This window comes from Lithobates pipiens, unplaced genomic scaffold (genome assembly GCF_037356315.1).
Source record: "Lithobates pipiens isolate NorthernLeopardFrog02 unplaced genomic scaffold, aLitPip1_a1.2 Scaffold_19, whole genome shotgun sequence".
In the NCBI taxonomy this organism is placed as follows: Eukaryota; Metazoa; Chordata; class Amphibia; order Anura; family Ranidae; genus Lithobates; species Lithobates pipiens.
Window position 1 is genome coordinate 478141435 of NW_027507764.1, and position 27204 is coordinate 478168638.

At 42.6% G+C, this 27204-nt stretch overlaps 1 protein-coding gene across 2 annotated transcripts in view; it reads left to right on the forward strand.

The window, feature by feature from the left end:
* Positions 1–27204, forward strand: part of LOC143997335 (uncharacterized) — a 585170-nt gene that overhangs the window by 76289 nt on the left and 481677 nt on the right. For both annotated transcript variants that reach the window (XM_077492911.1, XM_077492912.1), the window contains exons 3-6: positions 2061–2144; positions 5262–5429; positions 10660–10743; positions 25422–25589. In XM_077492911.1, the coding sequence (XP_077349037.1) occupies positions 2061–2144; positions 5262–5429; positions 10660–10743; positions 25422–25589 (504 nt within the window). The remainder of the gene's footprint in view (positions 1–2060; positions 2145–5261; positions 5430–10659; positions 10744–25421; positions 25590–27204) is intronic.

The following is a 27204-nucleotide window of genomic DNA, read 5'->3' on the forward strand; positions in this document are numbered from 1 at the left end:
TTTTCCTCTCCTCGCACTGACAGGCGCGAGTAGAGGAAATATGTTTGCTTGAGTTTTTGGTTTTGCGTGAAGGAGAAAATCTCTTTCTTTCTTTCTTTCTTTCTTTCTTTCTTTCTGATATATATATATATATATATATATTAGCACATTATGCCTTTTTATCGTGCAGGTTTTTTTTTTTCCAGTAGCTTTACAACCACTTTAAGCCAGCCATAGATTGATTGATTGAATCTTAGACGGTTCAGCAGGGACTGGCCGATGCATTTGATCTCCTGCTACTCCTGTCTATTCACAGCACACACTGCACAATCCCTCTCAATGTCTGCTGGCTATAGTCAACTCAGTAGGAACTGGACCATTTTTGATCAATCTATGGGCAGACTGGATGTACTGAAGTTGACTTCAGTGTAACTAGCCTGTCTGTCCCCCCCATTTGATCACTGTTGGTGGCTATAGCTTCCAGCAGTGATCTTTGTATTCTGATGGCGGAAAAATTACCTACTATCACAATACAGTAGTGGGAGGGATTTCCCCATCAACACTGGCTGTTTTAAGGGGGGGGGAGAGATTGAGCAATCTTTCCTTTAATTTATGGTTGATGGAAAGAAAATTGCATAATTTTATGGCCAGCCTTAGTACACACAGGTCAAATGTCAGGCGATGTCCGCTGGTTCAATAGAAACTGGCTGACATTTGGCCTGTGTGTATGGCAACCAGTCCAACCTGTGGAAGGGTCCTGACCGTAAAAGGTCTGACAAACGGCTCCTGATCAGAGCTCTCAGCCAATGGCTGAGAGCACTGACCGGAGTGTTCTGACAGGGTGGTGGCACCCCCGCCAGATCACAATAGCTCAGCAGAGGAGATCACTGTACTAGCATTGGATTGTTAGTACAGCGGCTCCGACCTGAGCTGTCAACCCACTGGGTTGAACGAAATAAAACGAGTAGTGAGTTAGAGACAGAGGCAATCAACAAGTGAAGCTTGTTTGGCTTTCTTATTAGAACCTACATTTTATGAAAGCGCACTGTACTAAATGTTTTTGTAAAAAAAATGTTATACATGTAATGAAAAATGATATAAAAGATCTGTTTTTAAATGTGTAAAACTAAAAGCAATGCGGCTCATAGTTTACTTGTTTTAAGTTATTGCATGCATTGTCAACAAAGGCAGTCACAACCTTGCAGTCTCCTAACTAATGTGTAATTGGAATATATATTTTTGAAGCCAGTGACCTTGACTGTTTGTAATGGCATCTGAAGCAATTATGTTGTTGATGGTGATGGAGAACGATGGCATAGAGCAGACAGAATTGCATGAATTAGTGTAAACAGTCAGCGTTGCTAAGCAGGATTAGATGACAGTTAGTTTTTTAATGAGGGAAGACACAGAGTAATTAAATGTTGACATACAATTATGAAATATATCAGATAACAAATCAGCTCAGCAATAAGGGAATAAGAACAGACATTTCTGAGGAAAGGGAAAAAAAATTGTCCCGTGTTCTGTCATCTGAAACTGTTTTTTATGAGTGCAGGGTGAAGGTCAAGGAGGTATCTTAACGCCATCAATCGTTTGGACAGTTACAAATGACCTTTCACTTTCCATAAGACATTCAATATTCGGAATTGGAGTGATACATTTTTCTGAGTTTAGAAAAAGGGTAAAATTGAAGCCCTTCGTAGCACGCAAGGTGCTGCTATGCTGAAATCTCACGAACGCTTCATTCACCCGCGCATTCCTTCTCGCTCCCCATTAACAAGGAGCCGCTCTCTTTTTTTACATGTGCTATATGTTTCACTACCAAGATGGCTGCCGTGCCGCTCATACCCAAAGCAGAGAACGTGTTTAAAGCTCACACGAAAAATGATGCCGTCTCTTTCACCTCCGGAAACTGTTATTGTATATGTTATTTGTCCTATCACAAAAGAGAGTGGGTTGGCTAGGTGCTCGAATACTGTATATCTGTTCTACCTTTGGCAATTAGGTGTGGAAAAGTTGTCATTGGCACGGTTCCAGTTGTTTCTATTGAAATGTTTTCTAAAATATTTTGTTTTCCGTAGATACATGACAAAGAAAGCAAATGCGAAGTCTTACAGAAGGAACTATTAAAAGCTCAAAACCAGTACTCTGCATGTTATGATGAGGTAATCAATTTTAATTGCCTGTTTTGTATTAACCTTTGCTATTTATTTCCTTACTGCTTGGCAGTGCAAGTACCTAAAATATACATCTATAATTAGGGATCCTGTTGTGATTGTTTATGGTTTCTGTTACCTTTTGTAATGTCTCCATGATGTGTGCCAAACATAAAAACCATTTTCCCTTCTGTTTCCAAACAGCCAAAACTGCACATTTTTTTTTTCCTTTTCTGTTCATAATAATAGGAGCAGAACAGACCAGAAAAACCTTTTTTTTTCTTCTGTGAAATTTATTTATTTATTTTTTTAAATTATGGTTGTATGTGAGTGTTTTAACAATGGCTTATAGCGCAAAAACATACATGTAGTTCAGACCCTACATAGGTGGAATCTATTATTTATTATAGCTTGAAATATTTATATATAGCTGAAATATGCAATAAATGACTTACTACTTAGAAATGAAGTATGCGTTAAGGGAGACATTGATGCTTTAAAGAAGAACTCTGGTCTAAGTTCTATAGTCAGTTCAAAATAAAGAAAAAAAAAATGTCAAATAAACTAGTACCTCCTTTAAAAAGAGTTATTGGTTTATACTGTGTTTCCAAACAATACAAAAGTACCAAGATACTTTATTGTAACATGCATGTTGGTGGATAAACAAAGGTTTAATGAGATATGACAACGGTTTATCAGAAGCATGGGTGTTCTTGCTGTAGCCAGTCCTAGAGCTACATGCTCCTCTCCTACCCTTAGATAGTATATTGATTGGCTAGCGGACTGTGAGATTTTGCATTTCCAAGATATCCATATTTATAGGAAAGGGTAATGTAGGTCTCTAAATGATCTCACATACCAGGCAGAAACTGTTTGCCAACCCCCATGCAGGAAAAATACAAACAAACGAGAAAAGGAGTCATTTAGGGTCAGTGATAGAATGAAAACCTATAGGCTGTTGACACTGAGGGTTCTGGTACTTGCTACAATGGCAGTATGAGCGTTAAGAGGGGCACTGCAAGGTAAGTATCAGGGGTTAAGGAAAGGGGGTCTTTTTAATGATCAAGGTGACGTGTCTCTTTAAAGTAAAAAAATCCCAGGTTTAAACCTGCCAGCTTTTACCTGGTCAAAAGAAATGGCCACACACGGAGAAGATGTGCCCTAGGTTTTTGAGATCTTGGGCTTTTTGTCTTGTGAGCTATGTCTCAAACGGTGTCCTCCTAGGTACAGCCATATTCAAGAATCTTCCCTTAACTTATGACCATACATTTTGTCTACTTGTCTGTAAATTAGTCTAAATTCTGCTGAGATTGAGCTACCATGGTTTTTGTTTTGTTTTTTTGCTTGAGAGCCAGCGTTTCAAGCAGTGCTGCAGCCACAGGCACAATAAATTTGTCAAAATGAAGACACTTCTTCAGTAGTGGGCAGCTCTCTGCATCGAGACACAGCAGGAAGTCAGCAGAAATCAGGGAGTCCCCTGCTTAGACAGTTGTCACTGGAACAGGTGTCCACTTCCTTCCTTTTTTGTTTCGGAGGCCGCGTACACACGATCGGAATTTCGCCCAGCAAAAGACCGATGAGTGTTTTTCATCGGAAAATGCGACTGTGTGTATGCGCCATCGGAATTTAGCTGGCCGAATTCCCGCCAGCAAAAATTTGAGAGCATGTTCTCAATTTTTCAGAAGGAAAAATCGAAAATTCCGATTGTGTGTATGCAATTCCGACATGCAAAAACTCACGCATGCTCTGATCCAACTACGAGATTAAAGCTATTGGCTACTGGGTATTGAACTTCCTTTTACTAGTCCCGTCTTATGTGTTGTACGTTACCGCGTTCTTGGCGGTCAGAATTTGGTGTAATTGTGTGTATGCAAGACAGCTTGAGTGAAATCCCGTCGGATTTCTGTCGGGAAAACCATCAGAGCTTTTTAAAACCAAAATTTTGATTGTGTGTATGCGACATTAGCCCTTGTACACACGGTCGGACATTCTGACAACCAAATCCGTAGGATTTTGTCCGAAACTGTTGCATACACACGGTCGGACAAAGTTGGCGGAAAATCCGATCGTTCAGAACGTGATGACGTCATTTCGGTACGATGAGACTACGTTCAGGCTAGTAGCCAATAGCTTTGGTCCAGGAATTTGATCTGAGCATGAGTGGCACTTTGTCCGATCGGAATTCTCTATACACAATCGGACAAAGTCCGATTGGATCATGTTGGAAAATTTTATAGCCGAGCTGGAAAACTTGGTCCGTCAGAAACTCAGACGAAAACAGTCCGATGGAGCCCACACACGGTCAGATTATCCGACAACACGGTCCTATCGGACATTGTCCATTGGAATATCCGACCGTGTGTACAAGGGCTAACAGTTTGGATTTTCCTATCACTTTTTTTCCCCAATGACAAAAGTCACAAGCATAAATACAGAGTGTGCATCTCCCCAGCAGGGACACAAATGGCAATAAAAACTTGATAGAGGCTTTAATACTCCTAAGATGGCCAAGCACAGGTTACATTTCTGCCAGTTTTTGATGAACGAACTGAAATTCGAACTGTGAGTGGCCCTGTTGGCACCACTTTGCACAACATCCTTCGATTTGAGAATTAAAAGAGCTTGGTGGAGAACTGTTGGCCCGAACAGTGATTTCAGGCAGTCGGTTACAGCCACTGTTTGCGTATTCTGACAGCCCCAGGTGCCAGCTGTCAGAATACAGTACTTTTACTGTGCTTGGATATACTTTAGGGATGCACCTGCATCACAGATATGGAAATGTGACTGTAGAAGGCTCTAAATCCAAAAATGTGGGCTGCAGTCTGAGATGGTATTCATTTCAAAAGAAAACTGTCCCTATACAGAGAATGTTTTAGTTTTTTTGTTTTGTTTTTTAAGCTAGCTGCATGCAGCATTGACCCAAGCAAACAGCTGTTAGGGCAGTGTATCCTAAACTACTTAAGTCTATGTGCATGCTTGTTGTGAATATTCAAAAGACAAGCAGCCTTTTGCTTCAATTAGCTGCATTTCCTATGGCGCATTAAACGCTACATTGGGGGAACATAATGTGAAGATGGGACAGCAGTGTTTTGAAATGAACCTTGTATTTATCTGTTTTACATCCAGCTGCTCCACCGGGAGAAACTTTTACATAAATTTAAGGAAGAAAATATTCAGCTGACAGAGCAAATCATGCAGCAGTCCCAGGACATTTCCAAGATGAGTGAAGAAAGGAAGAGGCTGGAGCTAAAACTGGCAGTTGTCACCGAGAGACATAAAACTGCACAACAAGAGGTGTGTGTGTGCATGTGTTACAATACATTTTGCTGTCTTCTTCCTAGAGTGCCTTCTCTTGTCAATTACATGTTAAGAAAATATAACGAGGCATGTCATTTGCTTTATTGTAACCCCTGCTCTCCACAAATGACAACCAAGTATGCGTCATTACTTTTAAAAGTAATGTAACTCATTTTTCTTTTGTGCTATTTTTCCCCTGTCTGTTTGTTGCTAGACTGGCCTTTGATACAAAAAAAAAAAGAAAATAATATATGCTTAATGGGAGAAGGCAAATGCTGTTTAGGCATTGTACTGGGATATGTATTTTGTTCAAATGCTGGCACACGGACGCATCCTATTATTTAAAAATACGTATTCAGGTACTTTGATGATCCACCCTTCACTTGCTGTGCACATCAACTACTCTGTGGGTTAAAATCAGGACCAAAAGTAAAATAAAAATGAAAAGAAAGATGAAATAACAAAACCAGCTTTGCTGTAAAGTTCAACTTTAATCTAGAGTTTTTCCCGGCAGTTCATTTTTTTTTTTTTTTTTTTCAGCTTTAGATGTTGTCAGTCTGATGGTCAGCATCATTCAATCCCCTTCCTCTAAACCTGGGTCATCTTAGACCTGCCCCAGCCTGTGACTGGGCAGTGAAAGGAGAAGCAACACAGTGATAAGCTCATCTCACTGTCACTCTGCTCTCTGCTCGCATAGCATGATCCTTCTCAGTTCCTGAATAGAAAGGTTCTATGTATTGCTTATGTCACTCACACCCCAGCCCTGCTGTATAGGGGAACTGCATGAGGCCGATACAAAGTCAAATTTATTTCCTTCTAGTGCTTGCATCTAAAAAAAAATGCATTCAATAATATATTAATGATTACAGACTTGCATTCATTTGTGTCTGCCTAGAGTTTAACTTAATACAGTGGTATAGTCCTGTGTCAGCTTGCTGATATCTGGAGTCACACATCTTGCACAGACTATTGTAGGACTGCACTGCTAACTATTGTGTCATGCTGCATTCAGGCTCAGTGTGATTACCTCTAAGATCCCTTTCACACTGAGCTACCTTGGGCATTAGCGGTAAAGCGGCACTATATTTAGCTCAGCTTTAACAACGTTTTAGCGTTGCTATTCAGCCGATAGCGGGGTGGGTTTAACCCCCTGCTAGCGGCCGAAAATGGGTTAAATCCACCCGCAAATCGCTGCTGCAGTGGTGCTTTGCTGGTGGTATGGCGGCACTGCCCCATTGTTTTCAATGGGTAGGAGCGATGGAGGAACGGTGTATTCACCACTCCTACACCGCTGCAAAGAAGCTGCTGGCAGGACTTTTTGTGATGCCCTGCCAGTGCAGCGCCCCCGTGTGAAAGCACTTGGGGTTTCACATTGGGTTTGCAGCTGAGGTTTTTTTCAGGCACTATGCAGGTGCTATTTTTAGCGATGTAGCACCTCCAGTGTGAAAGGGGTCTTGGTGTAGCTCAAATTTTACTTTTTCCTGGAGTTTTTAAGAGCGTGGATTGGTTAGAACCTCTTTCAGATTTTTATTGATATGTGTTGCTACTCAGAAGTGACAGTACTAAAACCCAACTGAGGCTGTAACCCCTACCAGCACCAATAAAACAAAAGTGTCTTTATTGCTGCATATGACCCCGTTGGAGAGATTTCTTTTCACTTCTTGTTTTTGTGACCACCATCACTTGGATGGGAAGAGAGGAAAGTCCTTTTCCACAGGCATTTTGATAGCAATTAAACCTTTTCCTGTCTTTCAAAAATTGGGTGGAGCTCTAAATTTAAAGTGGAATTTCAGTCAAACGCTAACTATACTTAAATCTACTCCTATCCTCATTCTAAGCCTATTCTATCTATCCTGTACAAGAAAGATCTGTATACTTATCTATTCTGAAGGTGCTTTGATCAAGTCACATAATTGAGTCCCAGCGTTGGCTTCAATGAGGTGGAGAGATCGATCCCCGACAATGGCTGCCTGGGCAATGACGTCACCCATAGGCTTACTTTGAGGCTTCTGTTGGATGTCCCTCATCTACACTGAAGCCTGTGCTGGGACTTGATCATGGGACTGGAGCACCCTCATAATAGGTAAGTATACACATCTTTCTTTCACAGGGTAGATAGAATAGACTTGGAATGGCAGTGGGAGTAGATTTAGGTACTGAGGTTGTGATAAGTTGGGCTGGAGGAGAACAAATTATTAATTTCTAAGCAAAAAATGTTATGGGAACAAGGGAGCAAGAATACATATTCTGTGATATTTCGATACATTGCCTAAGAAGATTTGGACTTATTTGAGAAATACTGAAAAGCTGTACCCTGAGGTTGGCGAGATGAGTAAAACAATATTTTATATGCAGTAACTGAACAGTTTTCTGATGAATTATAGACCTTAGCTATTTTATAGCTAAAGCCTATATACAAACAGTTTGGAAACCTTATAAAGTGTTTCTCTGTCCTTCCTAGGGAGATTCAACCTCTCCTGTAGAAAAGTGTCGCTAAAACAGAAAGCTGTTGAAAATCCTACATTTTTTTTAGTTTTTACAGGAAAAGGAAGTGCAGGTAAATATTCCAATTGCACCACTTGTTCTATTGATAGCAGTCTGAGAGGAGAGTTTGTCTTGCAATTCTTGTTCCATCCAGCAAAGTGAAGGAAAAATCTTCTCAACGGGACACTAGGTTTTCCTTACTGTAGCCAAAACCGAAAAAAAAAAGGTTTGGCTATTTATACTCTTTAAAGAGGGATTCCACCAAAAAAAAAAAATATTAAAAGCCAGCAGCTATAAATACTACAGCTGCTGACTTTTAATAAATGGACGCTCACCTGTCCCGGGTTCCAGCGATGCCGGCAGCCGAGGCTGATCGATCGCTCGGCCCTCGGCTGCTGCCGCCACCATTCTAGGTGAGGGAATCAGGAATTGAAGCGAATCGGCTTCACTTCCCGGTTCCCTACTGCGCATGCGCGAGTTGCGCCGCGCAATAGGAAATCTCCGCGCTGTCACTGGGACCCGTGTGTGTCCCAGCAGACAGCGCGGCAGGGCAGGAAATGGCGTAGACTCCCATGGGAGTCTATGCCCGGAAGTGGGTGTAAATACCTGTCTTTGACAGGTATCTCCACCCCACTCCCCCCTGAAAGATGTCAATTGTGACACCGGAGGGGGGGAGGGATCCGATCAGCGGAGGTTCCACTTTAGGGTGGAATCCCGCTTTAATGCCTCAAAATGAGCTCTTGTTGGAACTATAGGGTCACCTATGTTTTATGGTTCAGCAATGTCATATTATTCATGCTTTTGATCCCTTTTTAATGTTAACCTAGGCAGGCGGGTGCTGGTTGTCTACTAGGACTAGTTTTTAGAAATGTGGTCCACAAATTAATTTCTTAGCCTCAGCTTAGCCTGAAGTGGACTGACGTTAAGTTGTTGGCGCTAATTTATAATGTAAATCTGTAGGAAAGAAAACTTGCCCAGAGGTGGTTTTCAAAAGTTCAACTTCAAGATGTAAAAAGACAAAAACTACAACACAAGAAATAACAGAAACCCTTCCCATTCTTTCAGAGTCCTCAGTCCCATTAATGGAAACCACTGTGCGAGCGAATAAAGTAGTACTCTCATATTCAGCTGTGTTCCCAAATTATTAAAAATAAACCAAGGTCCTCAAAATTTCTGTAAAGGCTGTAGGTTGGGCAGTCCAGTTCAGAGCAAAGCTGGTCAATTCTAAATGTAGTATTGATAAACAGTCGTGATGTTTCATAGTTATCAAATTTGTCCCCAAAATTGTGCTACCAGCAAGGCGTACATAGGCGTTCATAGGTTTCCAAATATGGACAGTTTAATAAAGAACTGAGGAGGCAACAACTAAACTCTACACTCTCTACTGCCTTAGGTGGCATGGCTATCTGTCTCCGTATAAGTATTTCTTCCTTGTGTTTCTCAGAGAAACCAACAAATCTAGAAGTAAATTGTATAAAAGTTGACTAATGAAGTTGATTTCAGTTTTCTGCTTCCTTTAAAGTGGTTGTAAACCTTCCTTTAAAAAAAAAAAAATAACAAACATGCGTATACGTACCTGCTCAGTGCAATGGTTTTGCACTGAGCAGCCCTTATCCTCCTCCTTCTGGAGTCCCCCGCTGGCGATCCAGACCCCCTCCCTTTTTCTTGGGTGTCTCCAGGGAAAGCCACTTTCCCTGGGGGCACCCATGCGGGCTGGCTCCCATTATTATTATTATTCACAATTTATATATAGTGCCAACAGTTCACACATCGCTTTACAACTTACAGAGGGGACAGCACAATTACTGTACAGTTCAATACAGAAGGGACAGGAGGGCCCTGCTTATAGAGCTTACATTCTAAAGGGAGGGGGTGGCGGTAAAAAAAGGTAATAGATGCAGGTAATGATTTGATGGGGGGTGGCTCGAGGACAATTGTGAGGTGGGTGTGGGACAGGCTTGCCTGACTAAGTGAGGTTTTTAGGGATCTCCTAAAGGTGGACAGGTTAGGGGCTGATCGGATATACCGGGGCAGGGAATTCCAGAGGATGAGATAGGCTCTGGAGAAGTCCTGAAGGCTCTTTACTTGCAGGAACACCTGTATTTGGATATGATCAGACATGATCACGTTACCTTGCTGTGCGGAAGAGCGACACCCATTATATATTTAAGAATTTGCCCATAGAAAAAGAAAAGATCTGTTACTAACGGAATCAAACTGACCTCTATAGGCAATACAGAAAAATAACCTTTACTCTAGTTTTTTTTTAATTCTTCTCAAAAGATTGTACTCAACTGCTCCTTATATGTTAAAGCAATTTTAACTTCTAGCAAAGTACGGGACTTTAGATGTTTATAAATGTCTTTTTATAGAAGTTAACTTGAGGTTTAGGTTTATGGCCCTGTACACAGAGGTGATAGGTTTTCTTTCCTATTGGGCCCCTAAAAGTAGCTATTTTACCATTCTATGTAGGGGTTAAGTGTGACTGGTTTAGCTCCAGCGGCACTTTTATATAAAAGCACGCTGGTAGACCTATAACTCAGTAATGGCCTTTGTGCGGAATATCCAAAGAAACATATGTTGAAAGGAACCAGCATAAGAAAGAAATGACACAAAAAGGTTGAATGCACAATGCCTTGTCTTGCTCAAGTTAGTTTTGAATGAAGTTAGTTATTCATGCCGGTGTCTTAACTCTCGCTCATTGTCCATCTGTGTTTCATTTTGATATTTTTCTTTTTTGTAGGTTAATAACAGAGATCAAATCATTTTACAACTTAAAACAGACTTGAAAACATCACAGGAGAAATATTTTGGCTCTCAAGAAGAAGTAAGTACTTTGAGAGTTTAGACTGAAATGTCTGTTCACAGATCATTCTTCAGTATACCGAGCTGTTGGTAAGATGGAAATGTTCAGCCTATTACCTACTATTTCATGCTTACTCTGTGCACTTACACGTCAGATCAGTCTCAAGAGGTGGGAATTAAAGTATATTTTATCTCAAGACCAAAAATGTAATATATTGCTGGCCCTAGATGTGATGGACATATTAGTTTTGTTTTTGGCTTCTTTATCACCTTGGGATCCTGCCCGTAACACACATCAACAATGTGACAATATTCACTTACCCCCCCCATCCCCCCCATTCACACTGGTGCGACTTATGCAAATTCACAGTTCCATACTGCAGGACAAGTCGCACCCTATTGTCGGCAATGGAGCCATCCAAATTGGTGCAACTCCGTCTTTACGGTGCCACGCGGATTTGAAAAAAAGGTTCCTGCACTATTTTGAAGATTTCAGGTACAACTTGCATAGACATCTGTGCATGAAGTTACACAGATGTCAAGCAAGTCGCACCTGAAATCGCATAATAATAAAAAAAATGTTGCGCTAAAACGTGAACGATGACACATAGTGACACAATATGCAAACATCAAATACCACAAACGTGATTATTCAAAAATTGTCCATGTGTATGAATCTATTAGTGAATAAAAAAAACACAGTGAGTGAAAAGAAATTAATGAATATAAACAACCAAGTCCAATATAAGATATTAGTTCCAATGCCCGTCAGGTTTCACTGTAGTCAAGGGATAAAATATCTTGTTTGGAGAGGAGCAGATTCTGTGAGTGAGAATCCTTACCAGAGCGAGTGGACCCCCTTGAGAGCAGAATCACAAGCGCAAGTAGATTAAGCCCTCTACAGGGACGGATGGATCTCTGATACCTCTAGCACCTCTGACGTCTTCCGATGGTAAACGAGGGATCGCTTCGAAAGGGGGCGGTGTGAAAATAACACAACCGGCAGGTTCTCCAGTCTCTAATGCCTCCGACGTCTTCTAATGATGAACGAAGAATCGCTTCAGCAGGGGGCAGTAAGTGAGCAACCCTCCCAACCAGCGGATCCTGCAATCAGAAAAACATACACTCGGACTTCGAGCCGCGAATGTTAAAAAAGAAAGAAACAAGCTCCAATCATGAAGTAAAGCTTAAAAAAGGGGCCTTTTAATGCGTTAAAAAAACAAGCGGTATAAGCCGCAATCTAACATAGTACAAAACGAGACAAATGTAAAAAGCCGGCAACATTAACCACTTCCCACCCGGCCAATGCATATATACGGCCGGGTGGGAGCCGTCTACTCCTGATAGGACGTTCCTGAACGTCATTCAGGAGTAGCGGGATCGCGCGCGCGCGTGCCCGCGCAGCGGCGCGATCCCTATGTGCTCGTGTCACCCGGACACGGCACATCTGAGATCGGCAGGAGGGCTCTGTGATTGGCCCTCCTGATCACATGACGGCCGTGTCCAATCACGGCCGTCATGTGATGTAAACAAACAGCCGGTTGCTAGGCAATCGGCTCTCCTCTCCTCACACGGAAGTCATCGCTGAGGAGAGGAGAGCAGAACGCTGCAGCCGGCTGATGATCAGTGAGTATGGGCTGCTTTTTACAGCTTTTTACTCACTGATCATCAGTCTAGTGTCAACACACAACACACCACACAGTACAAACACAGTCCCCACATATGTCCCCAAACCACACATGTCCCCAAATAATAAAAACGCATGTCCCTAATAATAAAAACATGTCCCCCACATATGTCCCAATGATTATCTGCACACATATGTACGTGATCACCTGCACACATATGTACATGATCATTTGCGTACATATGTCCGTGATCACACAAACCAATTATTATACAGTTAACGGAATTTTTTTTACCAAAAACATGTAGCAGAATACATTTTGGCTTAAATTTATGACAAAATTTGATTTTATTGGATTTCTTTTCAAATAGAAAAAAGAAAATATTGTTTTTTTTCCAAATTTCCGCTTTTTTGCGCTTATATCGCAAAAAATAAAAAACGGAGTCGTGAATAAATAACACCAAAATAAAGCTCTATTTGTGCGAACAAAATGATAACAATTTAATTTGGGTACAGTGTAGCATGACCGCGCAATTGTCACTGAAAGCGCGAGAGCGATGAAAGCTGAAAATTGGGCTGGGAAGGAAGGGGGTGAAAGTGCCCTGTATTGTAGTGGTTAAAAACAACAATTAAAAACAAGCAAACACCTGTGTGTTGGGGTCACATGTGGTGTGATGGCGTAAGCACATAACTGCCCTGAAATCGCACTGACCAGTGGCTTAGAAGTCGCACTACAAGTGAAGTAGCACGATTTCAAAGTCACATTCAGTGTGAATGGGGGCTTACTGTACAACATCTATGAGCAAAAGTGCTGCCATTCTAGAACAGGAAGTACACTATATTGCCAAAAGTATTGGAGCGCCTGCATTTACATGCACATTAACTTTAATGGCATCCCAGTCTTAGTCCATAGGATTCAATATTGTGTTGGCCCTCCCTTTACAGCTATAACAGCTTCAACTTTTCTGGGAAGGCTGTCCACAAGGTTTAGGTGTGTGTCTATGAGAATGTTTGAAAGACCATGCAGCAGTTTAACAGGTCAGGTTTCACTCAGAACAGGCCTCGCCATTTTCGACCAAAGAAGTTGAATGCACGTGCTCAGTGTCATATCCAGAGGTTGCCTATGGAAAATAGACATATGAGTACTGCCAGTATTGCTGTAGAGGTTGAAGGGGTGGGGGGGTCAGCCTGTCGGTGTTCAGACAATACGCTGCATCAAATTGGTCTGCATGGCTGTCATTCCAGAAGGAAGCATCTTCTGAAGATGATGCACAAGAAAGCCTGCAAACAGTTTGCTGAAGACAAGCAGACTAAGGCCGCGTACACACAGGCGGACTGTCCGTCCAACTAAGTCCGTCAGACAATCCGACAGACAGTCCGTCCTACTTTTGAATGAACGGACTTGACCACACACGATGAACAGACAGTCCGCTGAAAGCTTGCGCGATGACGTGTACAGCACGTACGGCGGGACTAGAAATACGACGTCCAATACACTGCAATGCAACCTTCGGCCGTGTAAATCCTTTCTGAGCATGCGCCATACTTAGTCCGTCCAACTAGCCTACTCACGAGCGGACTGTCCGCTGAAACCAAAGTTGGACGGACAATATTACGGAAATTCCGAAAGACTTAGTCCGCCAGACTGTCCACTGAAAAAGTCAGCTGAAGCCCACACACGAGCGGACTGTCCGCTGAAACACGTTTCAGCGGACCAAGTCCGTCAGACAGTCCGCCCGTGTGTACGCGGCCTAAGGACATAAATTACTGAAACCATGTCCTGTGGTCTGATGAGACCAAGATAAACTTATTTGGTTCAGATGGTGTCAAGCGTGTGTGCAGCAACTAGGTCAGGAGTACAAAGACAAGTCTATCTTGCCTACTTTCAAGCTTGGTGGTGAGAGAGTCATGGTCTAGGGCTGCATGAGTGCTGCCGGCACTAGGGAGCTAAAGTTTATTGAGGGAACCATAAATGCCAACATGTACTGTGACATACTGAAGCAGAGCATGATCCCCTCCCGTCAGAGTCTGGGCTGCAGGGCAGTATTCCAACTATACAACCCCAAACACACCTCCAAGATGACCACTGCCTTGCTAAAGAAGCTGAGGGTAAAGGTGATGGACTGGCCAAGTATGTCTCCAGACCTAAACCCTATTGCACATCTGTGGGGCATCCTCAAACAGAAGATGGAGGAGAGCAATGTCTCTAACATCCACCAGCTCCATGATGTTGCCATGGAGGAGTGGAAGAGGACTCCAGTGGCAACCTGTGAAGCGCTTTTCAACTCCACGCTCAAAAGGGTTAAGACAGTGCTGGAAAATAATGGTGGCCATGCAAAATATTTACACTTTGGGCCCAGTTTGGACATTTTCACTTAGGGGTGTACTCACTTTTGTTGCCAGTGGCTTAGACATTAATGGCTGTGTGTTGAGTGATTTTGAGGGGACATCAAATTTACACTGTTATACAAGCTGTACATTCACTACTTTACATTGTAGCAAAGTGTAATTTCTTCAGTGATGTCACATGAAAAGATATAATAAAATATTTACAAAAATGTGAGGGGTGTACTCACTTTTGTGAGATATTGTATATGTACAGGGGAAGCCTTATAAAGCTCCATGTTTATCAAGTACTCTGCTGCTTCTTGGGGAGATCTCTGTATAGAAGTCCATAGAAAAATTGGATACAGTAACTTTCACAAAAATGAATAGTTTAATACCTATGGAAATATGTGTTCAGTAACACAAATGATCTTATCCACTCATTTTGCTGTTCTATTTGGCCAGATAGGAATGGGAAGGTCACAATATTTATTTTTTTCACAGTGCCTGCAGTTCTGTACACCTCGTGACACTTTCACAATTGCTTCCAGCTTTTTAGGGCCCCTGATCAGTTTTTGATAACATTTTCCATAAAAAAAGCAGAAGAAAAATGCATCCCTATAATTCCTATGCAAGGCTTCACACTGCTTAGTTGGGGTTTGGTGCCTTTTTTGAGTCACATATTCATGTTTCACAGGTGCATGCTGGGAGTCAGGCAACCAGAAAATGCACAGGAATTATTAAAAAACGCATATGCATAACGGAGCAGTGTAAAAGCATCCTGAAACTACAAGTAGACCCCACCAAATGAATGACATTGATCCAGTTTTCTTCATTCCATAGGCCCTCTCCCCTCGCACTAGCTGTCTATGGAGGTACTCTTGACTGCAAGCTTGGTTTCAGCTTTCACTTAGCCTGGTTCAAGCAATCTTATCGGTTGAATGCACTCCTTTTTTTTTTTCTGGCATTTGCTCATGCTCATTGCGACTCAGACCAAGTTATTGCTGAATGTGCCCAAATAATTTAGGCCAGGTTCACACATGTGCAGTGTGAATTTCAGGTCCTTAACAGCTGGTTGTTAAGGAGTGGGCTGGCAAGCTGGCCACTGCGCCCTTAACTGATGATTCATCAGCAATCAGTGGGTTCCCCACTGACAGCTGAATAATTACTGGCAATAAAATTTAAGAAAAAAACAGTGTAAGGGTCTCATCTCCCCCCCCCCCCCCAAACCATACCAGGCACTTCAGGTCTGGTATGGATTTTAAGGTGAACCCCATGCCAGAAATAAAGAAAAAAAAAAAGAATAAAGCTGTGCCCCCCCCCCCAAATACATACTTAGCCAATGTAAAAAAAACCTTGTTGATGGCCGGTGGTTGTGAGGGTCAGCAGGTGGGGGAACTTATTGGTATCTGGAAACCCCCTTTAACAAAGGGGCCACCAGATTCTCCCCCCCCCCCATGTGAATGGGCATGGGGTATGAATTTAATGTAGAATGGCAATTTTAAGCATTTTTTTAGTGCCACATCCAGTATTTTAAGACTAAAAACAAAACCCCTAGTGGTGGACTTTATAATATAAAACATGCAGTATATGGAATACTTTTACAACATTATCACCAGTGTACATACAGTGATACAGAGTATTTAATATCGCTGTATGTACACTGGTGATAATGTTGTAAAAGCATTCCATATACTGCATGTTTTATATTATATATTTAAAGAAATAGACTATTTTTTGTATTCAAATATTTTTTACTTTGTACGTGCTTTAAAAGTCCTTTTATACTGCTTGAAAAAATCTGTAGCTATACAAACCCACTGAATAAACTCTGGATATTTCAGAACGCAATAAAAATGTTCTGTTTGTTTTTCCATCATCCATCATCAAACACATTATCTATTTTTCATTTTGCATATTGTATGATGTTTTACTCTTCGAAGAATCTTTATTAATTGGTCATGTAAGTTTTAATCATGTTCTCCTTCTACATAATTTTTACGTCTGTGAAAGACCTTGGTTCAAATGTGTGGATCAGTTTTTCCTAAGACAATGCGACCCTTATAGCCTTTGCAAGCACATTAGTTTAAGTCAATCGCCATTGCTTCTCTTTTTCTAGTCCAACTGTTTGAAAATATTTTGTAATTTACAGATAAGCTAATCAACTAGCATTTAAAAAACCTTACCATAGTTCAAGAATGTGTCTGCTTAGATGTGGTGGCATTAAATTTTAGGCACCTTCGGGATCAAGGACTGATGTGGCTGGTCTTTGTGTTGTGGAATTTCAGTGCTACATGAATGAATAAAATTTGACGAATAAATAAAGGGGGAAAAAAATGAAAAATGAAATAACAAACATCGGCAGGTAGTATACATTTGCTGACGGTATTTGTTCAGGCAGGTGTTCTGTAAATGCTTCTGATTTTGGGATTCCTTTCAGTCACTGATGACCCATCTTGTGCCCATCACACAGTGTTGAACAATAAATTATTTTCAATTCAAAAGAGAAAGTTGGCAAATGCATAAGTCATCTGATTTAATTCAGTGAAAGGCAGAATCTGACCTTGCTGCATAGTAACAATCCAAATGATGAATATGTGCTGTCACAATGGGATGGTGCTTCTTATTATTGGAAATATTCTATTAAATTAATGAAAATTATACAATCCGAGTTTTCCTGTTTGTGGTGTTATAATGCTGACTAGGGCATCAGGTGCAGTGTTATATAGTGGAAAAAAAATAAATAAAAAATTGAATCTATACAATGCCCTCAAGCTGAATATTTAGTTTAAAGGTGACCATGGATCCTTAATTATTTTACTACGCTTTTATTTGACACCTCTAAAAAGAAACATGGTGGGGTTACTCATATAGCTTGTCTTTCATTAAAAGATGGTATGCTTGAATGGGGTGTGTTTATGTGAAGATTGATTGTTTTTTTTTCTTTAGATGTGAATTAGTGCCTTTAGCCATGAATTAGTGCACCACTTTATGAATGCAAATTAATTTGACTTTTTCCTCCCTATGGAACAATGGGTCACTTTAGGGTTTGCTCATGCAGATGTCATTGCCCTCGTGTGAGCTTTGCCCCAGTCACCCTGCAGTGAATGGAGCACAAATGGGCCTTGAAATAGAAATCAGTGATCCATATAGTAAATGGATAGGCTCTAAACATGGACATCTAGATCAAACCCCATACTGTGTTCACCTTTTTAAAAAGCATCTTGCATTGCACATTATGCGTTTGTATTATCATTTGAGTTCCGTATGACCTCTCCTGCAAGGCTAGTGCAAGAAAATGTGAGGTCTAAAACAAATACAGAATATGTGACCTGATGCAGCATTTAAGAACTATGTATTGCCATCTTCTTACTTCATATAATTATATAATTTTGGGTCTTGATGTCAGTAAATGTACTGTATTATGCAGGTTAGTACATTGCTTTGACCAAGGGTCTATTTGGCTTGACTCACAATGGTTGGTTTCTGGATTCAGGTAGCACCAGGGAAACTATCTACATTAAGCCTGCGTTTCCCCCAATATTACGATTTTCTAGAAAAAAGTGTTCTACTGCTAAGTAATGTCCATCTTAATTGGTAAGGGTGTTAGATAATTAGCCCCTTTAAAGGCATATACTGTTGTGAATTGTTCTACATACCCTGTACAGTGGTATGGAATTTGTCAGCATTATGTTAATGAACCGAATAAATAAAATTGCCAAACTATGCTGTCAGTACATGTAAAATACTAACTTCTGTTGCCTATAAAGAAAACTAGAAGTACACTCATCGGGGCCATTAAATGTAAAATATCAGTCTCTGTTGCTCATAAATGTATAATGCCCACTTCCAGCATCAGTAACTGTATATTGCCAGCCCTTGATGCTTGTAAAAAACTAGAATGCAAGTATCTGCTGTCAGTGAATGTGTAATGCCAAGCATAATGTTCACTTCTGATTTCAAGAACTTCCTGCCATGGGGTCCTTGGGTGACCGCCTTAATCACAAACAGACAGTCCTTATCTGAGATATTATTACAGGATATCTCTCAATATCACTGCAATCAGTGCTCTCTCTCAATGAGAATTCAATGGTTAATAGTTTTAGATCTCAAACCATGAAATCCCTCAGTTGTCCGGTGCAAAAATCCAACCATTATTTACGTCAGCATGCATATATAATACAGCTAAAATTAACTATAGAACATTACATGTTAGCAAATCTCGTTCAGTAATCCCCAAAATTCAGTAATCCCAGAAGTTCTTGTTCAGAGCAACTTTGTATTAGGCCTGGTTCATCTCTATGTTGCTTTGCAAGCTGTGTTTGCATGGGCACAGCAGCTTATTCAATAGGATGGGCTGCTGTGCCAGCATTTCATGCAGGGAAAAGGTTCCTGCACCTTTTTTAAAATGCAGCTAGAGGGAAATCACCTGCTACTTTTGCACCTTGTGATTTCCTGCTACCGAAAGTGCGTTGCAGTTTCAGATGCGTAAGGGTGCCAGTAATGCTGCGTACACAAGATCAAACTATCTGGTCTGCCGGGCAATCTGCCCATGTGTGGGCTCGTCCACCGAACTTTTGAAATGAACGGACTTTCCCGCACACGGAGGAAAGTCCGTTAATTTTGAACGCAGCTTCAGGTAGCTGGGACTAGCGAAGGAAGTCAATGTTGCCGCCTTCGGCAGCGAGATTGACACGTCGCTGGCCCTGTCACCTGGTATGGGCTTAAAGGGGAAGCCCTACTCCGAAAAAAACGGCATTGGGGACCCCCCAAGGTCCATATAAGACCCTTATCCGAGCACGCAGGCCGGTCAGGAAAGGGGGTGGAGACGAGCGTGTGCCCCCCCTCCTGAGCCGTACCAGGCAGCGTGCCCTCAACATGGGGGGGGTGCTTTGGGGAAAGGGGGCCGTGCAGCCCCCCCACCCCGAAGCACCTTGTCCCCATGTCGACGAGGACAACGGCCTCTTCCCGACAACCCTGGCCATTGGTTGTCGGGTTCTGCGGGCGGGGGGCTTATCGGAATCCGGGAGCCCCTTTTTAATAAGGGGGCCCCCAGATACCGACCCCCCCACCCTATGTGAATGAGTATGGGGTACAATGTACCCCTACCCATTCACCTGTGAAAAAAATGTAAATAAAACGCAACACACAAGGGTTTAAAATTTATTGCACAGCTCCGGGGGTCTTCTTCCGTCTTGGGGAGGTATTCTCACTGGACTCCTCCGCTATCTTCTGCTAGCTCTTTTACTAGCGGAGGAGCCCGGCTTTCTTCTTTGTCACACCCGGGGGTCTTCTTCCGACTTCTGGGGTCTTGTCCCCCTCTTCGGTTCTTCTTGCCGGGCCTCCTCTTTCTTCCTTTAGCTCTTTTACTAGCGGTGGCCTGGTCTTCTGTTACCACCGCCTCTTCTTCCGACTTCGGGGGTCTCGTCCCCCTCTTCGATTCTTCTTGCCAGACCTCCACGCCTTCTTCCAGCTCTTTTACAAGCGGTGGCCCGGTCTTCTATTGCCGCCTTCTCTTCTTGAAGGAGAAGAAGACGGAGAAAATTATTTTAACCACTTTCAGACCGGACCAATTTGCTGGTCAAAGACCAGACCACTTTTTGCGATTCGGCACTGCGTCGCTTTAACTGACAATTGCGCGGTCGTGCGACGTGGCTCCCAAACAAAATTGACGTCCTTTTTTTCCCACAAATAGAGATTTCTTTTGGTGGTATTTGATCACCCCTGCGGTTTTTATTTTTTGCGCTATAAACAAAAATAGAGCGACAATTTTGAAAAAAACGCATTATTTTTTACTTTTTGTTATAATAAATATCCCCCAAAAATATATAAAAAACATATATTTTTCCCTCAATTTAGGCCGATACGTATTCTTCTACATATTTTTGGTAAAAAAAATCGCAATAAGCGATTGATTTGTTTGCGCAAAAGTTATAGCGTTTACAAAATAGGGATAGTTTTATAGCATTTTTATTAATAATTTTTTATTATTTTTTTTTTTACTAATAATGGCGGCGATCTGCGATTTTTATTGTGACTGCGACATTGTCGGGGACCCATCGGACATTTTTGACACATTTTTGGGACCATTGTCATTTATACAGTAATCACTGCTATATAAATGCAGTGATTCCTGTGTAAATGACACTGGCAGTGAAAGGGTTAACCAGTGGGTGGCAGTGTAGGGGTTAAGTGTTCCTAGGGGTGTGTTACTAACTGTGGGGGGGTTGGGCTTTCATTTAGTGTACACTGATCTCTGCTCCAATCACATGGAGCAGAGATCAGCGTCACTAGTTGCTAGGCAGAATGGAAAAATGTTGTTTACACAGCATTTCCTCCATTCGGCCGCTCCGTGAGACGATCGCGGGGATGCCCGCGGCGATCGAGTCCACGGGTCCCGCGACCGGACTCACGGGGGTCCCGACCAGCGCGGGAGTGCGCCGTCGGCGGCGCGCTCCCGATGGCAGGGCGGCATCGATTATTGGACGTACCTGTACGCCAATATGCCTGCCCGTGCCATTCTGTCGACGTATATCGTCGTGCGCTGGTCGGGAAGTGGTTAGACCCTTGTGTGTTGTGTTTTATTTACATTTTTTTTTCACAGGTGAATGGGTAGGGGTACATTGTACCCCATACTCATTCACATAGGGTGGGGGGCCGGTATCTGAGGGCTCCCAGATTCCGATAATCCCCCGCCCGCAAACCCTGACAACCAACGGCCAGGGTTGTCGAGAAGAGGCCCCATGTCCTCATCAACATGGGGACAAGGTGCTTTGGGGTGGAGGGGCCACAAGACCCCCCTTCCCCAAAGCACCCCCCCACGTTGAGGGCATGGGGCCTGGTAGGGCTCAGGAGGGGGGGGGCGTTCGCTCATCCCCCACCCCCTTTCCTTACCGGCCAGGCTGCATGCTCAGATAAGGTTCTTATATGGACCTTGGGGGGACCCCCACATAGTTTTTTCGGCGTAGGGCTTCTAAGTCCATACCAGGTGATGGGGCAAGCGACATGTCAATCTCGCCGTCGTAGGTGACATTGACTTCCTTCGCTATTCCCGGTTACGTGGAGCCGCGTTCAAAATGAATGGTATTTCCAACGTGTGTGGGCAAGTCCGTTCATTTCAAAAGTACGGCGTTGCCCATAGTCCGGCAGCAGTAGCATAGTGCGGTTGTGTGTGGTAGGTCCGCTCGTTTGGAAATTCCGGCGGACTTTCCGGCGGTTTGTCCACCGGGGCTAAGTCCGCCGGACAGTCTGATTGTGTGTACGCGGCATAAGAATGAATGGAAGCCCCGCACATCTGCAAAGGAGCACTGTGGTTTGGCTGTGGGTGTTGTGGGAACAGGTGTGATTTACCCATGTCCCGCACCCACAACCACCTGCACAAGTGTGAGCTTAGCCATAAAAAGTATCTTTTTGTATCCATAAGAGATCTTTGCACTGGCATTCGTAGGTTATCCCGTGGAGGAATACAGGAAACACTGTCTCAGTCCACTGCGGCTTTTCTTTACTCAAAGTTCAGACAGTAATGGTGCTGACATTGCGGAAGGAAGTAATAGGCTTTGAATTGTCTCTGCTAGTAAAACAAAAATTGCAGTGTGCTGAGAACCCTATGGCATATGATCCGTCAGAGAATTGTATGCTCTATTCCCCTACTAGATAATCTACTGATGGCAGCGTGCAATATCTGCTGTGCTCCCAACGAGAACCTTTAGAGAGGCTTCATTCTGCCCTAGTGCGGTCCCACTGTGCTTTGGGCAATGTACGTTTTAACCCACGTGTTTTGTGGGGGTTTCCCATAGATGTCCTTGGTGCAGTTTCAAAAAGTGCAACAAAGATGCAGCATGCAGGAGTTTTGGTGTGCTTTCTGAAACTGCACCAAAACTGCAACACCTCATAGAAGGGAAATCGCAGCTAACCCACACAAAAACCACGGGTTAGCTGCCCTTGTGATAGGGCCATGTAAAGCTGCCCTAAGGCTACATTCGCGCTTTTGCCGGACAGAGTGTAGATGCGAGAAAATCAGTGGAGGGTACCACTGATTTAGTTGCGAGAGGCAGGCCTATTGATAGTTTGCATCCAGGGCTGATCACTTGCAGGTAATCACCGCACAGCAATTACATGTAAGTGGCTGCAATTAGCTGTGGGAGTCTGGAGCCTCCCATTGCTTTCACTGTGTATACTTGCATATTTTAGTCTACTTTTTAGTCTGCTCTGGTCCAGTTACACGATCCTGCTGCTTCGGCCCATTTGTGTCAGTCAGCGGCAAGGGCGAGGAGGGAGTAGCATTAGCAACTGGAACATAGGAGCCCATGAGTGACATCACGGCTCTCGGAATTCCCAGCTGTAGTCGGATGCTCTCTCCTCTCCCCTGCAGCCGGCACTCACTAACACAGGGGCTCATGTGACTGGACCTGAGCAGACTGAAAATAGGCAAGTATGAGTATGCATGTCTTATTTTTATACAAGTTGGGCAGTATAGATAGCAGGCGGGGAAGAGAACTTTAAGACTTGTTAGAGTTAGGCAGGAATTCTATTTTAAGGTATTTCTTTTTTTGCTTTATTAATACAGTATAGTCAAAAAAGACAATCACTGAGTTTGCCTAGGTTCCCAACTGTGCGGGTTTCCCAGACCACAGCCAAACTGCGCTGCTCTTTAGCAGACGCTACGGGGTGCAATTAATTGTTAATGACACCCCCACACATTGGAAACCGTGTGTTTTCGGGCGTGTGAACCTGCATGGTACCAAAGAACCATACCCAAACAAGAAATGATTCCAGAAAATATTCAGCTCTAATTCAATTTTATATTTGTATTGAAAAGGTACTCTGGTGTTAGGGCCCGAACCTCTCCTTTTTTTTTTTTTTTCTCCCTCACTTCCATTTGTTTGAAATGAGCAGTGCATGTTAGTTTCAGTCATGTGCACTGCTCTATGCAAACTACACATTCCAAAGTCCATTGTTTATCCCTGGAGGGTAGATAGTTCCAACATGCACTGGAGAATGAATGAATGTAGCCACTCTTCATCGAGAATCCAATCACAGCAGCAAAACAATGGAATTTGGAGATTTGGAGGAGGCTGAGCACAAAAGAAGGTACTTCTTATTGTATTATCTGTCTTATTTGTATAATACAGGACACAGGCAAGTTATCCATGGGCTATAAGCTTGCACCTATAGAAGGATCCAGAGCTTGGCTGTAATTGACTGAAAATAATTAGTTCCTTTTGGCTCTGCATCAGAAAGGAGACTATGGGATCTATACCTGAATGCCGTGTGGACTATGTGGTACTCAATAGGTGGTACATAGAAGACTGACAGCAGAAATAGACCATATGGTCAATCAAGCATGACTTTTTTTTTTTTTTTTGAGGATGTTTATCCAAAGCATATGATTGATGCTATTTTGTACTGACTGAATGAATGTAATGTAATCTAAGCAAGGTAAGGGAAAGGCTGGAAATTTGGCACCATTTAGCCCCAGCACCAAGCATGCTTTTCCACCTTTCATGGACCCCAAGAAATACTGTACTTATTTCTAGTTGTATGTTACAATGAGTTGTAGCTGAGTGACCAATCAATAAGTCGAGGCATTATCTCATGGAGGTTTTCTGTCTCTAATCTTTACATTTTCAAAGCAGCCCACATTTGTTTTCTCTGATTGATTCAGGGTCTGCGTTTTGTACTTCCTACCAGGAAGGGATCTGGGGGGGGGGGGGTTGGGCGGGGTTGCGCTGAGATGGGCAGAACCCCCAGATTTCATTCACGTCCCCCATGGCTAGTGATGTTGGTATCGGGAAGTAAAGAAGCTGGGGTGTGGTGCGCAGCCTTGGCATGGCTGCACAGTACCTTGCTCCTATCTGCTGCGCTACAATATTCATTTCTATGGTGCAGGAGACAGACTAGAATGCATAGTGTCACATGTTGCTATGGTGATGGGGGTCGAATTCTGTTAATCCAAGGTGGGGATTTAGGATTTAGAAGTTGACAGAAGTCCTGCTTCCATCCTGTTCTGCCTCCTGCCATGATGCTGTAGCAAAGATTTGAAGGTAGGACTAGAGGCTCGGATGTGAAGGGAGCAGACTCTGTTATCAACAGAGGCAGACTGTAATGTTGGGGACAACTCTGATATGATGAGGGCTGGCTCAGATGTGATGTGATGGGAGGGGGACTCTGATGTGAAGGAAGGACATTGATGTGAAGGGTTGGGGGTTTCTAATGTAATTGGTGGAACTCTGCTGTAGATGATAAGATGAAGGTGTGCTATTCTACAGTATTTATATAATGGCAAAAGTTTAGGCAGCGATTTGCAATATAAAGGGAGACAATACAGCAACCTGGGGGCTTACAATCTAATAGGTGTGTTAATAGTATACCCTCTTTGACTTTTTTTTTTTTACTGCACAGACAGGCTAGACCTGGCCCTGCTTCCTAAAGCAAAAAGAGCAAATAAACCAAACACCCATTAAAGTAAGCTGCTATATCAGAGTTCAACCACTGAGCTTTAGTGCTAGCATAAGGATGTAACCAAAAGACTTCAACTAAAAAAAGACCTTCATCTAAGTGACAATTTTACATAGCTTGCCGTCAATCCCTGACATACAATACCTTAGTGAGGTGTCTTTTTATGTTTTTTCTTTTTTTATGTAATCGTTATTATGTAATCATTGATGTTTAAACATGGGGAAAAAAAACACGGTTTCATTTTTTTTTACCTGTACATTAAAGGTTTGTTTTCCTTTTTTAATGATTAGTTGAGCCTCCAGGAGGCAGAAATTTCAAGACTCCAACAGAAGATGAGATGTCTTCAGAATGAAGCTCGGGAACTATGGGAAAAATGTAATGAACAAGAAGACCAGCTTAATCAAGTAGAGAAAGCAAAACAACAGCTTGTTCATGAGCAGGAGATTCATCTTGGCCAGGTAAGAGCTTTAGTGTCTTCACACGATATGATCATTTAAAACCAGCATTTGATGTAGCCAGTTGTTGTAAAGCAGTTAAAGCATCCGTTAACCTAAAAAAAAAAAATCCTGTTCCCTAAAGCATGTAATTTGGGCCCCTGTAACACCTAAAAAAAAACCTGGCTGATCCTACCTGGCTATACCCCCCCCCCCCCGTTAACTGACCATGGTTTATCATGACTGCTAAGCCCTGACGCCGTGGTCGGTTTGAGTGCCTTCGTCATCTGCAGGTCTGCTCTGTCCTCTCCTCCATCCTCTTCCCCCCCCTTCCTCCTTGCCTGTCTGCTCATAACAGCACCCGCCCCTCTGCACCCATTGCTCTCATAATTACTATAAAATCATCCCATCGCCTCAGTAATATAATATTCTCTGCCCCTGTGCCTGTGTTATATAAAACATATGCTGACCTGTACCTATATCACAGTGGCTCTCGCTGATCATGTGACTTCTTGGCTCTCTCTCTGCTCTCTTCCCCTCCTCCCCAGCTGACATCATCGGGAGTGCTTGGCCCTGCCCACTAGAGCTGTCAGCTGGGCAGAGGAGAGAGCCAAAGAGTCACGTGGGAGCCGCTGTGATATAGGTACAGATCAGCATGTTTTTTTATATAACAGACACAGGGACAGTTATTGTTATGTTACTGAAGGGATGGGAGAATTTTATAAAAGTGGCTTAACCACTTTAAGAAGACTCTGTTGCTTGAAAAAATATTTAAAAAAATTCCTATGTAAATTCTAACTTGGGTCAGAGATGTAGCCTACACAGGAATAAGTACCCTTCTCATGGCCCGCTTAGCCACTCAAGCAGTAATAACAGGGTAACTCCATGCCAGGGTAGTTGGGTATTGCAGAGGAAGCAAATACCAGCTTCATAGCAAGTCCTCTATGCATGGAAACTCTTACTTTGCCCTAGATGGGCAAAGTGCAGATTTGGTTTAAAGCCACAGCTATTTTAGTTGTTTTGCAGCCAGGCTCCAGACGATTAAAAAAAATATTGTACTTTTTCTTTCCACTTTTACAAAGTATATGAAACAGCACATTGGAGCTCTGCTGCCCATGTCACTAGCAGTCAGACACATTCCCTGCACAGTATACCAATCAACTACACTGGTCACGGAACTTGAGGCTTCAACTGGGTTTTAAAGTACCAAAGAATTGGACCACTTGGCAAGTCACATAATATTTCAAGATTTTGTGTAATTTGCCATTTTGTGACTTTTGCCTCACATTAGGTTGTGCATGTGATCTGTTTATTAGCTCTACACAGCTTTATCTCCAATGTAAGTTTAGTATTAGGGTTATGAATGAGATTTATAATTTATTTTTATTTTTTTTGCATGCATGTTGTATAGGCTTTCTTAAAGCCCTGGTTCATACTGCAGCATTTGACATGCGATTTGACATGTCAAATTGGCGACAGTTGTCGTCAATGGCACTGTCCTAATGGGTGCAATGCTGCATTTGTGGCGCTGCACCAATTTCAAAGAGTAGTTTCTGTACTACTTTATGCGATTTCAGGCTACAATTTACATTAACATCTGTGCAGAAACCTGCACAGATGTCTCTGAAATCGCGGCTGA